Source organism: Eublepharis macularius, chromosome 10 (genome assembly GCF_028583425.1).
Source record: "Eublepharis macularius isolate TG4126 chromosome 10, MPM_Emac_v1.0, whole genome shotgun sequence".
NCBI lineage: Eukaryota > Metazoa > Chordata > Lepidosauria > Squamata > Eublepharidae > Eublepharis > Eublepharis macularius.
The window spans coordinates 38,278,654-38,292,957 of record NC_072799.1 but is presented as its reverse complement, the minus strand read 5'-3'; the positions used below and the strand labels follow the sequence as shown (position 1 = coordinate 38,292,957).

Sequence of the window (14,304 nt, the reverse complement as noted above, 5' to 3'; positions counted from 1 at the left end):
GCGCGCGATCACGGCGCGACGCTAACATCCGGTTGAAGCTGGGCTGACTTTCAGGGCTCACTCTATGGTTTCTGGGTAGGTTTTTTATTTTTAAAAAAAAATAATAATGTCGGTTAGTGATGATGAAGTTAGAATATTCAGAGTTTTTCTCCGATAAAATGAAGGGGCTTTTTGGTTTTTTCCTCTTCACATCTTTATAGTTAACGTCTCTGCGTGGAGGGAAAGCACTTTTTTTTTAGCTCCCACTGAATCTGATAGAGCTTACTCCCAGGTAAGTTTAGGCGGGTAGCCGTATTGGTCTGCAGTAGAAGAGCAGGATTGGAGCCCAGTGCCACCTTAGAGACCAACAAGATTTTTCAAGGGTTTGCGAGTCAAACCTCTCTTCCCTCTGATACAGGGAGGGGCGGAGAAATCCTGAGCCTTTGTATCCCAGTCAGGACCCTATCTGAAGAAGGGAGCTCTAACTCAAGCTTACACCCTGAAAGTCCTGTTGGTCTCTAAGGTGCCCCTGGATTCAGATCCTGGTGTTCCCAGGTAAGTGTGCATTGTAACCTGAAGCTCTGCCTGATTATCCTATGGCGTTCAGTAACTAACAGCAACTAAGAAAGTTTGCCTGAGGGCAGAGGCATAGTTTGCTGGAATGCAGTTCAGAAGGAACTCCAGAGGAAGGAATGGTTCCAGATCTACATTCAATTTTGTGGGTTGATTTTGCCATTCCAGGTGGGAGATATGCAGGAACTCAATGTACAACATCTTGCATAACATGTAAATTGATTAAATATTTACCACTGATCATTCTGGAGTTGATAGTGTTCATTGTTGGAGCACTTCAGTTTCAGAGACTTTATTAAAACAAATACAAAAGAGTGTATGATTGTGCCTCTCAAAGCTGCAATCTTTCTTTACTGTATATGAGCAGGGTTAAAGCCCAGTATCACCTGAAAGGCCAACAAAGAGTTTCCAGGGTATAAGTTTTCAAGAGTCAAGCTCCATTCATTATATGTATGTTAGGGCTTCAGAATTTACAGTGTTTTTCAATACATATTTACTCAGAAGTAAGCCCCATTGTATTTAAGAGGGATTGGAGTGTGGCAAGGATTGGAACCCTACAGAGCAATCCTATACATATTTGGTGTGGGTGGAAAGTGCTGTCAAGTCATAGCTGACTTATGGCAACCCATGCTGGGATTTTCAAGGCAAGAGACTAACATAAGTGGTTTGTCATTGCCTGCCTTTGCAACGTTGGTCTTCCTTACAAGTCTCCCATCCAATTACTAACCAATGCCAACCCTGCTTAGCTTCTGAGATCTGACAAGCTCAACCTTGTCTGGGCTATTTACTCAGAACTAAATGCTAGTTTGTTCAATGGGATTTACTCCCAAATAAGAATGCCTAGGATTCCAGCCTTAGTTGGGTAATCATTAATTAATCAACTAAGTTGGTTAATCAAGGTGAAATTAAATCCTGACAAAACAGTTGAGGTGGGGTATGGAGCAAAGAAGAGATTAGGAATTTAAACTGTGCTAGCTGCAGCTGTATCATTTCTGGACGCGCAGACTCACTGTTTGGGTGTGTTCCTGGAAACTGCATTGTTCTGGATGACCAGATAACAGGCAACCATGAGTGCATTCTTCCTATGCCTTTTGGTTTGACAGCTCCAGCTTTTCCTGGAAAGGGGGACTAGGCCACAGTCACATATGCTTTGGTAGCATCTCAGTTGAGCTAGTTGCATTCAGACTGGTCCGGAATGCAATGGGTAGGTTACTAAAGGGGTAACTGCAATGAGTACCTCGTGCTTATTTTTTACAAATTACAGTGCCTGCCAGTTTGCTTCTGGGCACCACACAAAGTTCAGATGATAATTTAAACCCAAGCCTTTTAGGGCTTTAAAGGTTATCTAGCACATCACCTCCACCCACATGTTCTGGCTTGTGCTCTGAGGTCAGCCAAGGGTGCTTACTGCAGCAGCCCATGCTCAGGAAATTCCATAGATGGAAATCCTCACAAGGGCTTTCTCAGCTGCTGCCCCCACTTCTTAGAACTCATTCCCCCCTGCACTTCAAGTGGTTTCCTTGCTGGAATCCCTCCAGTAGCAGCTGAAAACGTTTTGTTGTTCCAGAAGGCCTTTTTTAGTTAATTTGTTCCCCAGTGCTTTGAAAGATGTTTTTAGATAATGGTCTCTGTGCCCTGTTTGTTGACCCTCCAGGGAAACTGGTTTGGCTGCTGTGTGAAACAGGATGCAGGACTAGATGGTCCACTGGTCTAATCCAGCAGGGCTTTTTTTTTAATGTTTGTGAATGTTGTTTTAAATTGAATTTTTGTACAAAAAACGTAAGCCACCTTGAGTGTTTATTTTAAATAGAAAGGCGAGTATAAATAATGTAAAATAAAATGAATAATAAAGTATAAGTAATTTATAGTGCATTCCTAAACTAACTGACACCCCTCTATGCCCCTTGACTCGAACAGATTTTAAAAGGTATGACTCTTAGGATCTCACTGTTAATTGCACATCAGTAGGGCTAAGATTGAAAGGTATTTTGTGGACAAATTGCACTCATGTGTCTCTTCTCATTTTTCCAACTGCTAGAAAAAAAAAGATGCCCTTTTTCTTCTAGATTTATATGCAAAATTAGCAGACATTTTACATTTCAGGAAGAAACTGCTATGACTTTCCTTCTAGTAATAACAACCACAGGAAAACAAAGCTAAAAGTACACAGTTGAAGTAAATAATTTTTAATCTAGATTTTCTCAGGTGTTGATGAGATTTGTTTTTGTTCTTTATACAATTTTCACTCCTGTTATACTGCAATAGGAAATATTCTGTAACTTGAGTTCCCAAGCTGAGCAAAAAGAAAATACAGTCACTGTCGTTTAGTGACTAGATTGGTTTGACTTAAATAAGGGAAATCCAGATGGATTCCTGCTCAGAACACCTTGGAGGAATAACAGGATAATAATAGTAGATGCATGTATGTTGCACATGTCAAATGAAATAACATGCATTATCTCAGGGTGCTTCCAAACGGTTAACTTCAGTCCAGGTTCCATTCTGCTTCTCATGTTTTTCAGAATCAGTTTTTTTACAGCTTTTCTTCAACTTTTCCCCTCAATCTTTTTTTTAAGCTGCCATTAAGCGGGTGTTAATGTAGTTTATTGACATGCAGAATTCGTTATTTAGTATTTCTGAAATTTATTCAGGTTTTTTTAGAATTCTTGGAGAACAGGTGAGGTGCCAGAAGATTGGAGGTGGGCAAATGTTGTCCCCATCTTCAAGAAGGGGGAAAAGGAGGATCTGGGTAGCCACTGACCTGTCAGCTTGATGTCTATACCTGGAAAAAATTTTAGAAATTTTTAGAACAGATCATCAGACAGTCCTTGAGCATTTAGAAAGGATGGCTGTGATTACTAAGAGCCAGCATGGGTTTCTGAAGAACAAGTCATGTCAGACTAAGCTTATCTCTTTTTTGAGAAAGTTACTACCTTGCTGGATCAGGGGAATGCTGTAGACATAGTTTATCTCGATTTCCTTGTTGACAAGTTGGTAAAATGTGGTTTGGATCCTATTACTGTTAGGTGAATCTGTAACTGGTTGACAGATCATACCCAAAGAGTGCTTGTTAATGGTTCCTCATTCTCTTGGAGAAGAGTGACAAGTGGAGTGCCTCAGGGATTGGTCCTGGGACCTGTTTTGTTCAACATAACTATAGGATGGGGAAGAATGTCTTGGCAGTAATATGTGCGAAAAGGATCTAGGGGTCTTAGTAGATCATACGCTGAACATGGGTCAGGAGTGTGATGTGGTAGCTAAAAAGGCAAATGCAATTTTGGGCTGTATCAACAGAAATATAGTGTCCAGATCAGGCTTAGTGATGGTATTGCCCTACTCTGCTCAGGTTAGACCTCACCTAGAGTTTTGGGCACCACAATTTAAGAAGGATATAGACTAGCTGGAACGTGTCCAGAGGAGGGCAGCGAAGATGGTGAGAGGTCTGGAGACCAAGTCCTATGAGGAAAGGTTGAAGGAGCTTGGTATGTTTAGCCTGGAGAGGAGACGACTGAGAGGTGATATAACCATCTTCAGGTACTTGAAAGACTGTCACATAGAGGATGGCACAGAGTTGTTTTCTGTTGCCCCAGAAGGTCTGGCCAGAGCCAACAGTTTGAAATTAAATCAAAAGAGTTTTTGGCTAAACATTAGGAAGAACTTCCTGACATTTAGAGCAGTCCCTCAGTGGAACAGGCTTTCTCAGGAGTTGGAAGCTTTTAAACAGAGGCTAGATGGCCATCTGACAGCAGTGCTGATTCTGTGAACCTAGGCAGATCATGAGAGGGAGGGCAGGAAGGGTCACATCAGTGCTTAGATCTCGTGGCCCCTTCTTACATGCCTAGGAGTATGCTGATTGCCACTTTGGAGTCAGGAAGCAAATTTCTCCAGGCCAATTTGGCTAGGGATCTTGGAGGTGTTTTGCTATCTTCTGGGCATGGAGCAGGGGTCACTGGGGGTGTGGTAGGGGAAGGTAGTTGTGAATTTTCTGCATTGTGGATGGAGTTGGACTAGATGACCCTGGAGGTCCTTTCCAACTCTATGATTATAACCCAATCCCCCCTCCCAATTTTCTTTTCTTGAGCACTGATTGGCTGACCACCAAATACAAACCACTCCTTCCACTGCCTGTTCTCAGCAACCCCCCTTTCCCTTCAAAAACCAAATACACATTCTTTTTGTGATTGCAGTCAACATTCCTGTAAATTTTACTTTTAATGTCAACAAACATCAAGCATGACTTCTATATTTTCTGATGGAATGTTTTTTTTTCTTTCCATTTTCTGATTCATCAGAAAATGGTGGAGATGTAGGGAAGCCTCATTACAGAGAATCGTGTTGTCATACTAACCAGCCTCTCTGACCCAGAACATGACCACGTAATCTGAAGCACCCAGTCACAACACTGTTCATCTGGGCGGCAAAGTTTGAACATTTTGAACTGACACAGTACCACTATTTTCTGCTACACCATTTTCTGCTACAACTAGTGAGAACCTCCAGCGATGTCTGCCCAAACCAAATCTGTTGGTGGCCGAGGTGTTTCCTGGCGAGAGAGGGAGACATTGGATCTGCTAGAATTATGGGGAGAGGAAAAGGTTCAAGAGGCACTCGCAGTGTCACATCGGAACATTGATATATTTGAGAAAATAGCGGAGCAGATGGTTGCCAGGGGACATAGCAGAACGGCACAGGAATGCAGGACAAAAACTAAGGCTCTGCGTCAGGAGTACAAGCGGGTAGTCGCACACAACAGCCACTCTGGGAACTCTCCTGTGTCATGTCCCTTTTACCATCAGTTGCACCAGATTCTGAGAGGGGATGCTAACATCAGACCTCGGAGAATGGCCAGAAGCCTTTCCTTCCTCACGATGGAAGTAGATCCTGGACAATCTGAAAATGTAATGGAGGGATCCGAGGAGGTCTTCAGTAATGAGGTTGTGACTATCAAATTAGAGGATATTGGTTCATCTACCCCTTCTGATTTAGGTGAGTACCATGATATTGCTATTCCTACATTCTTGCTTCCCATTCCTGTAAATGGACACTAAATGGAATGCTAGTTATGAGACACCGGGTACTGGAAACCTGAGATTTTACAGTTCTCCAGTAAGATTGTTGGCAGCACAGCAGTTGTCTTCCTGCTTTGGGGGCTCATTAATAAAAATTATTCCCTCTTTCAGCTTCCTCCCCAGAGGATCATTCTAGTGACTTGCATAGCGCACCAGAGTCTGGTCAATTTGTGGAGGACCACAGAAATAGAGAGAGCATTGAGAGTGGTATGTAACCCTTGTATTCAGATCCGTAACTACCTGCAGCAGATATGTTCCTAAGGCACCCCTTTTTAACTTGCTTTGAAAGCATACCTGACCCTTGATCACATCATATTTGTTTCCTCACCTTGTACAGTGCAGGCTGTTCCATGCTGCTACTGAAATAAAACATCCTTGTTAATTTCCACTGTGATGCATTCTGCAAAAAAATGCCAGATTGAACCTATTCCCCTTTAAAGGGAACCACCCATATGGCCAGAATTGCCTGCACTGTCAGAGCTTCATGTGAAAAATGATTTCAATTTCACAGGCCACCTAATCATGCCTTCTCACTGTCCACTTTTCATGTTTTTTTTTCCTCTGTACAAGGTGTATGGCTGACTTATAGGACACATAATTTTCCTAATGTTTTCATTTTATTTTACTAATATGGTATTACTGTTTGTCATTTCATTTTCCAGAAGAATGTTCTCAGCCTCCATGCCCAGAAGGAATGGATGATAGACAAGAACTAATTCCAGCTAACTATGAACCGACAGGTAAGTGGAAAGTCCCTCCACCCTAGGATTGGGTTCCCATGGAATCACACCCGACCCTTGGTTTGCCAGCTCCCCCTACTGATCCCACCAGTTATTCCCGCACACCCCATGATTCCTGGCAGTCAGAAGCATCAACGGCTCATAGCTGTTTATGAATTCATCTAGTAAAGAAAACGGCCAGAGCAATTGTAGTGAAAGGGTGCAATAGTAAATTAACCCTCATTAGCAAACTCTCCTGTTTCTTGTTTTCTTCTTTTCTTTTTCTGACAAAGCAAACACAACCATTTCTCCAGAAAATGGACAGGAAATAAATGTTCCAGAACTGTCACCTGCAATACGTTTAGCCAATGCCAGGAACAGGAAGCGGCGTGTTGCGCTGCTCTCGGAGGTTGCGGAGCGCATGCTTACGCAGTGCTCCACAGAGGAACGTGAGGCAAACCGAAGACACAAGGAGACATTGGATGAGGAGCGAAGATGGCGCAGGGAGCTGATGGAGGAGGAAAGACGCCGCCACAACCAGTTGATTGAGGAGGCAAGGCAAGACCGCCAGGTCTTTAAGGATGTCATGTCCCAAAACATGACAGTTATGCTGTCTGCCGTCCAAGCACTTAACAACCTCACACAAATGATTGCAGAGAAGCAGAAAGAACAACAGTCCCAATCACAAACTGCTGCAACCCTTCCACCAGTCCAGGAAGCTCTGTCTTCCCATGAACCCCATCAGAAATGTCCCTGTGCTGGTAGAAAAAACACCAGATGACCACTGTTCTAAATAATGAACGCGATTTGTTGTTTTCCTGTGCTTTGCTAGCAGCATTTTTGGAGAGTTGTGGGGGGGAAATTGAATGCTAAGGAATGGATTCTCAGAGTTGTTACTAATAAAGAGTCAAAGGTTAACTTGATCAAAATATTTATTTTTTAACAACTGTAGAAAAAGTATAGCTTGATAAATAGAAAAGCCATAACTATATACATTATTTATGCATTCCACCCTGTAGATGTTGAAGGGCCATTGCTAAGAAGCAGCGAGAGGAATGTCAAAATCCTTTCTGATTTATTTTTCTCTTCTAACGAAGAGACTCCTCAGTTTTCTGCATACAGTCTCTGGAGCACTATCTCTAGAATTTGTTTTTTCTCACTGTCAAGAAAGAGTAACGGTATAGTTTAGAATGCCAGTGCTGTGCTTTCATTGACTGCACTGTATTTACAAAAGGAGAATCCTGGTACTCGCAGGTGTTGAGGCAACTTTTGTTTATGGCCTGGATGGGTGGCATCCAGTGCCTCAGCATCTCTCTGGTGGTGGTTGCTGGATCGCAGTCACTCGGCCCAAGGCAAGTAGTTCCCCTTCCTGTGCTCCAGTGGATGTTCCTGGGGGAGGACCTGCAAAGGGTTTCAGATTTAATGGTTAACCTTGAATATGAGTGTAAGTTAAGTCCTTGGCACATCCATTCAAAGATTCTGGACACTAAACATGCAGTCCCGAATGTATGCACAGCAACGATCTGTAACACCAAAGACCATTCCCTTCCTCAGGGTAAACGAATGTTTTAACCTTGTAGATCCTATACTAAAGGGAGGATCCTTTGGTGATGGGATTTAATTTTCACTGTTTTTTAATAACCATCAACGGTTACATTGTCAGTGCAGGCAAGCCCCCCTAAACTCATTAGGCTTCTTCTGTGGTTTTTCAACACAAGCCTAATAAGAACCTTGCCATGTGAACTACCTTCTAACACTGACGGGGGGGGGGGGGGAAGGTTCTTTGAAGGAGTTTTTATGAAGATCCTGCATGCACGATTTTATAATCCTTAATAGCTTGGAACAGCATACTGTAGTTCTTATGACTCCCCCCGCCCTTCCCTGTATAAGGCTTTGAATATTAAATAAACAGTAATGTATAAGCAAACAGCTATGTATGCAGCTTCCCCTCAGTTGGTCGCTATCAGAAGTAGATTAGTGTGTACAGCAAAAATCTTGCAGAACCAAAGACCTTTTGCTTCCTATCGGTAAACTAATTCATTAACCCTGAAGATCCCATTGTAAAGGGGGGTCCTTTGCAGGGGTCTTTTCTCATTGTTTAGTAATCTACAGCTGCTATGTTGTCACTGCAAGCATGGCCTTCTAAACTCATTCCTCTAGGAACCTTGTTCCCTGAACCAACTTTTTAATATAGATGTAGGGTAGGTTCTTTGGAGGAGTTGTTATGAAGACCCAATATGCACATTTACATTCCTTAATAATTTGAACCAGCGTACAATACCTCTTGGCATTCCCCCCTCAATGTAAAATGCAAGCGTTTTCTAAGCAGTTTGAAGTTATCTTCATGGTGGCTGTCTTCCCAGTGCAGGCCACCTCCATTCTCCCAAAGGCGCATCAACAACGTGGTGGTAGGAAATCTGGCCGCTTTTGCAAGGTATCTCCTGCCATATCTCACGTGAGTTTACAAAATCACATTTCACCCATTTGAATTTCAACTGACGTTGGTTGTCTAACCAGGTGAAACCTTTCTCACAGAGCCGCCTGGAGATGGCTTTGGGTCTGGCCCTGTTTTTAATATCAGTGCTTGCTATTAGGTCCTTGGCATGTGCCATCTGCAAAATAATTTTAAGGAGGAGGGACACCTTCTAGTACTGCCAAAATATGCAGTGGATGGCATTTTGAGGCCAGTGTCCAGACATTTGTCTTATTGCAATCTGGTGTGTTAAATAATCTTAAAACATAGTTTGCTTGATGGCCTTCGCCCCTGACCTCAAGGAGGGCAATTGGTTTGTCCATCGTGGCTGTTCCTATTCCACACCCTGCCCCACTGGCATTCTATAAATCAACCTTTTGTTACATTCTAGGAGAGAAGACCACCCCGGTACTTTACCACCTGTAGCACAGAATGACCATGGGAGAAATGCAGGAGATATTCAGTGCAATTCTATGGAAAGTTTCTGCCCTCTGAGACTACTGACTTCATGGGCTTATACTGGAGAAACTCTGCATAGGATTGCACCGTAGGGATTGCTTACTGGCTAAGAATTTTTTTAAAGCTGGTGAACATGACAAAGAATATCACTGACCACATTCCCTCTCTGCCTTCCGTGAATAGTACTGTAGTGCAAATAGAGTAAAACTCCCAGGAGTAAAAAAGGCACACTCTTGCAAATTATCAAAAAGTATTTTCAAAGTGCAATGTGCTACTAGTTTGTGACAATTATACAACAGTGCAAATCAACAATTCCACATATGTATGAACTAGTAGCACATTGCACTTTGAAAATACTTTTTGATAATTTGCAAGAGTGTGCTTTTTTTACTCCCGGGAGTTTTACTCTATTTGCACTACAGAGCTGTTACGGGAGAAGCCATTGTACTCATCCCTACCTGTTTATGGCTTCCATGAATAGTAGGCACCAGGAAACAGATTTTCAGGTGGTGAAGGAAGACAACACTCTTAATTGAAAAAACATCATCGGCAACAGAATTATATTTACCATCCACTCATCCCAATTCCTAAGCAAACATCTTACTGCACTTGTAACATTCTTCTTGCTGATGAGAGACAGTGCCAGCGCACTTTCAAGTGGCCAAAAGCAGATTCTACCATATTCCATAGTCCTGGGTCTCCCATAAGGCTTCATAAGCTACCATCTTATCTGGTAGCCAACCTCAGCAGCTATTAGAGGAGAGGCAGATGCACCATCCAGAATCGCGGGTGGATTACCAGACACAAATACTCTCCGTCCATTGCCATGCAGATAACAAGAGTTAGCAAACATCAAGGCATCATGGTTTCTGCCGCTCCAGTCCATCTCAGCATTTATGAAATGGCCAGTATAATCAACTGTCTCCTGGAGAACAACGAAGCACTAATTTTTTCCTGTTGCCCTATTTGTCAATTCTTATCCCATGTGTGAACAGGACAAGACACATACGGGAATATGTGGCCTGTCCACTGCTCAGATAAAGTGAGGAAAGCCAAGATGCAGGAAGCCATTCATAATCTGAAATGATGGAAAATGAAAACATGTATAAATTAATAAATAGGTAAGCATTGACCAAACACATTCACCTGGCTTATGAGTAAAACAATGATTGTAATTTTCATGTGTGCATCAAAGTATAACAATGTTATTGTTTTTCCTTTCAAATAAAGACAAATGTGAGATTGCAACAGATGCAGCTCATATAGGTAGGAAAGGAGGCTATGGCATGTTGGGGGATGCCACAGAATGTAATGTGAACTGCTGAAGAGTTAGAACCATAATACCATGGATACATTCTGTGTCAATCAGCATTTCAGGGTTTGCATTAAAGGTCATACAATTCATAGGGAATGATGAGAAGGAAAAGAAGGTTAAAGGGATGAGGGTGTGTTACCTTTCCTCCTTCAGTTCCCAGACAGTTTTCCATAGCAGCTCCATCTCAAGGGCAAAACAGACCTCAAGAACAATTTCTCTCACTGTGGACAATCCAACACCAAATTGCTGCTTGACCTCTCTATAAATGTTGGCCTTGGCAAGGTACCATAGTGTGATTGTCACATGCTTATGCACGGGGATGATGGTTGACTGTTGCAGTAACCTCCTCTAATGACTGCAATTACCTTGGTGGGTCATATTAAAATTCTCCAGCCAATGTTGGTCATCTCAGATTTGGAGTACAAAGTCATCTCACCAGTTGCTTCTTCTCAGATAGACCTAGCAGTAGTGAGGGACAGACAACTCCGGTCAGAGCATCCCATCTCTGCCTTGCTCTGTGAGTATTCCACATCGCAATTCAAATAGGCTTGATGCTTGAATGGGGAATGGTAGCTGTAAGAGCATGCTTTTTGCCTCAAAAACAGAGAACAGACATCCACTGAACTCTTCAAAGACAGAGGGATGATCTGGATCAAGGACATCACAGCTAATTTTGGAACACTCATGACTTGCACAAAGCCTACGCACGCCAGAGCAATCACCAACTGCTGCAATGACTACCAGAAAAGTCTGTCAGGTGAACAATCCTGCACAAGTAATTTTTAGGTTTCCCTCCAGAACTCCTCAGCCAATCACCTCTCCATAATTCAAAAAAGAATGGCAGGAATGGAACTGTCCAATCAGCAATGAAAGGAACAGTGAGAAACAGGGGAATGCTGATCAGACTTAGGCATGCATAACTCTGCATGGGGTTGAGCTTTTAACAAGTTGTTGTTTAAGTTGGACATTTTCTTGACATAGCCACATAAAGTAACACTAGATATCACATCGGACAATACAATAAATGTATATAATATGATATAATAGATACTTTAGTATTTTTGAGGACTTTTCATTAGCATTCACAAACATTGGAATTTCGGTTAAATGTAATGGTTTGGATCCAATTGAACAAGTTTTGTGCATGCTAGATAATCACTGGCACAGAGCATGCTTCCCGTTCAGCTAAAATTTCAATTTGCCCAGGCTCCGAAAAGCAGACCAGCAAATTTACAAGCTATCAGGCTGCACAGACCCATGCAAACAACTGACCACTGAAATAATATGGCTTTGCATGCCTTGCAGAAGGCAGGCAGAGAGGATGCCCGTCCATTTTGCATTGCCTCAAGCAACCACTTCCAAAATGTCAACGTAAGGATATTGCAGAGGAGTAGCCATGTTCGTCTGTTACAGCAAACTAAAATAAAAGTTTAAAGACATAACATTTTAAGATGAGCTTTCATGAGTCACAGCTCATTTCCTTATCTGAGGACGTGAGCTGCAACTCACAGAAGCTCATATTGCTAGGACTGCTGTAAACTTTTTTAAAAACCCTCCTCTATTTGACTGCGGGGAAGTCCCTGCCTGTCAGCTGGAGCAAGAGTGGGGTTAAAGTGTTCCCAGAGCCACTTGCAAATGGCACCGGAAGCGCTTTAAACTTAAAAAAAAAAACCCTCCTCTAGCTGACTGGCGGGGAAGTCCCTGCCTGTCAGCTGGCGCAAGAATGGGGTTAAAGTGCTCCCCAAGCCGCTTGCAAACGGCACCGGAAGCACTTTAAACTTTAAAAAAAAAAAAACCTCCTCCAGCTGACTGGCGGGGAAGTCCATGCCAGTCTGATGGAGCAAGGGGGGTTACATTTTTGTCCTGCCCATTCTCAGCATACCACAGAGCAGTGAATCTGGTTCTTCTAATTGTAACCGATAACTGTAACTATATAATAAATGAACTGAAAGTTATAAATGTTTGCTTGCTGGATTCATGTCAAGTATGATTGATAACTTTTGTTTACCTATGTTTAGAAAGGAGGATGGAATGAAAGGATGAATGTATGCGGCAACATTGTAATGACAAGTGAAGAATATCAGACAGTCAGGCAAAATGTGGGTCAAGAGCAGTGTTAATGAGAAATAAGAAAAAGAGGCAATTGCCTGTGATAGGGAAACCAGAAATGAGAATGGAAGAAGGAAGATAATGAGGACAGTTTTGAACTGAGAAGTTCTGCACCCGGTGTAAGATAACTCATCAAATGAAAAATAAAGCTTATAATAACAATAACAACAACAACATTCGATTTATATACTGCCCTTCAGGTCAACTTAATGCCCACTCAGAGCAGTTTACAAAGTATGTAATTATTGGTTGTTGGGGGTTTTCCGGGCTGTATTGCCGTGGTCTTGGCATTGTAGTTCCTGACGTTTCGCCAGCAGCTGTGGCTGGCATCTTCAGAGGTGTAGCACCAAAAGACAGAGATCTCTCAGTGTCACAGTGTGGAAAAGATGTAGGTCATTTGTATCTACTCAGGAGGGGTGGGGTTGAGCTGAGTCATTCTATAAGAGTTTCCCAGGGTGTGGAATGCTAATGGCGGGAGGCTTCACTGTATCCTGAGGAGGTTCTTTTGCATATGGATTGGTGCTTGATGTGCTAATCTTCTCTGCAGGGCTATTGTCGGGTGTGGAGTGTTTTGTTGGCCTGGTGTTTTTCAGAACTGGAGCCCATGCTCTGTTCATTCTTAAGGTTTCTTCTTTCCTGTTGAAGTTTTGCTTATGCTTGTGAATCACCACCCCCGACAGAAAAGAGGCATAATGAAAACATTAGTGGATCGTGCAAGACGGATATGTGAGCCGCGCTTTCTCAATGAGGAAATTAATCATCTAAACCACGCACTTCAGGCAAATGGCTACTCCAGAAATGAAATCCAAAGAGCAATCAAACCCAGGATGAATCAAACAACCAAGGAAAAACAGTCACCTACAGGAAAAGTGTTTTTGCCATATATCAAAGGAATTACTGATCAGATGGGAAAGCTTATGGAAAAGCATAACCTTCAAGCAGTATTCAGACCCACCCGAAAAATACAACAGATGCTACGATCAGCAAAAGACAGCAGAGACCCCCTCACCTCTGCAGGAGTATACCGTATACCCTGCAGCTGTGGACAAGTTTACATCGGGACCACAAAGCGTAGCATCCAGACAAGAATAAAAGAACATGAAAGACACTGCAGACTTGGACAGCCTGAAAAATCAGCAGTGGCTGAACATAGCCTAACTCAAACAGGGCACAGTATCTTATTCCAGGACACCAAAATACTGGACAACACTTCCAACTACTTTGTCAGACTGCACAGGGAAGCCATTGAAATTCACAAGCATAAGCAAAACTTCAACAGGAAAGAAGAAACCTTAAGAATGAACAGAGCATGGGCTCCAGTTCTGAAAAACACCAGGCCAACAAAACACTCCACACCCGACAATAGCCCTGCAGAGAAGATTAGCACATCAAGCACCAATCCATATGCAAAAGAACCTCCTCAGGATACAGTGAAGCCTCCCGCCATTAGCATTCCACACCCTGGGAAACTCTTATAGAATGACTCAGCTCAACCCCACCCCTCCTGAGTAGATACAAATGACCTACATCTTTTCCACACTGTGACACTGAGAGATCTCTGTCTTTTGGTGCTACACCTCTGAAGATGCCAGCCACAGCTGCTGGCGA

At 42.7% G+C, this 14,304-nt stretch overlaps 1 protein-coding gene across 5 annotated transcripts; it reads left to right on the top strand.

Moving 5' to 3' along the window:
• Window position 1: 1 nt before the first annotated feature.
• On the top strand, window positions 2-7,258 carry LOC129336674 (myb/SANT-like DNA-binding domain-containing protein 7). 5 transcript variants are annotated; one of them, XM_054989950.1, is made up of 5 exons: window positions 2-75; window positions 5,349-5,538; window positions 5,733-5,828; window positions 6,284-6,361; window positions 6,634-7,258. In XM_054989950.1, the coding sequence occupies exons 2-5, from the start codon at window positions 5,394-5,396 to the stop codon at window positions 7,119-7,121; spliced, it is 807 nt and encodes a 268-aa protein (XP_054845925.1). In that variant the 5' UTR covers window positions 2-75; window positions 5,349-5,393; the 3' UTR covers window positions 7,122-7,258. The 5 variants fall into 5 exon arrangements, with proteins under 5 accessions (XP_054845925.1, XP_054845924.1, XP_054845923.1 ...); XM_054989949.1 differs by having other exon boundaries at window positions 18-75; window positions 5,040-5,538; XM_054989948.1 differs by having other exon boundaries at window positions 22-75; window positions 4,845-5,538.
• Window positions 7,259-14,304: the final 7,046 nt, after the last annotated feature.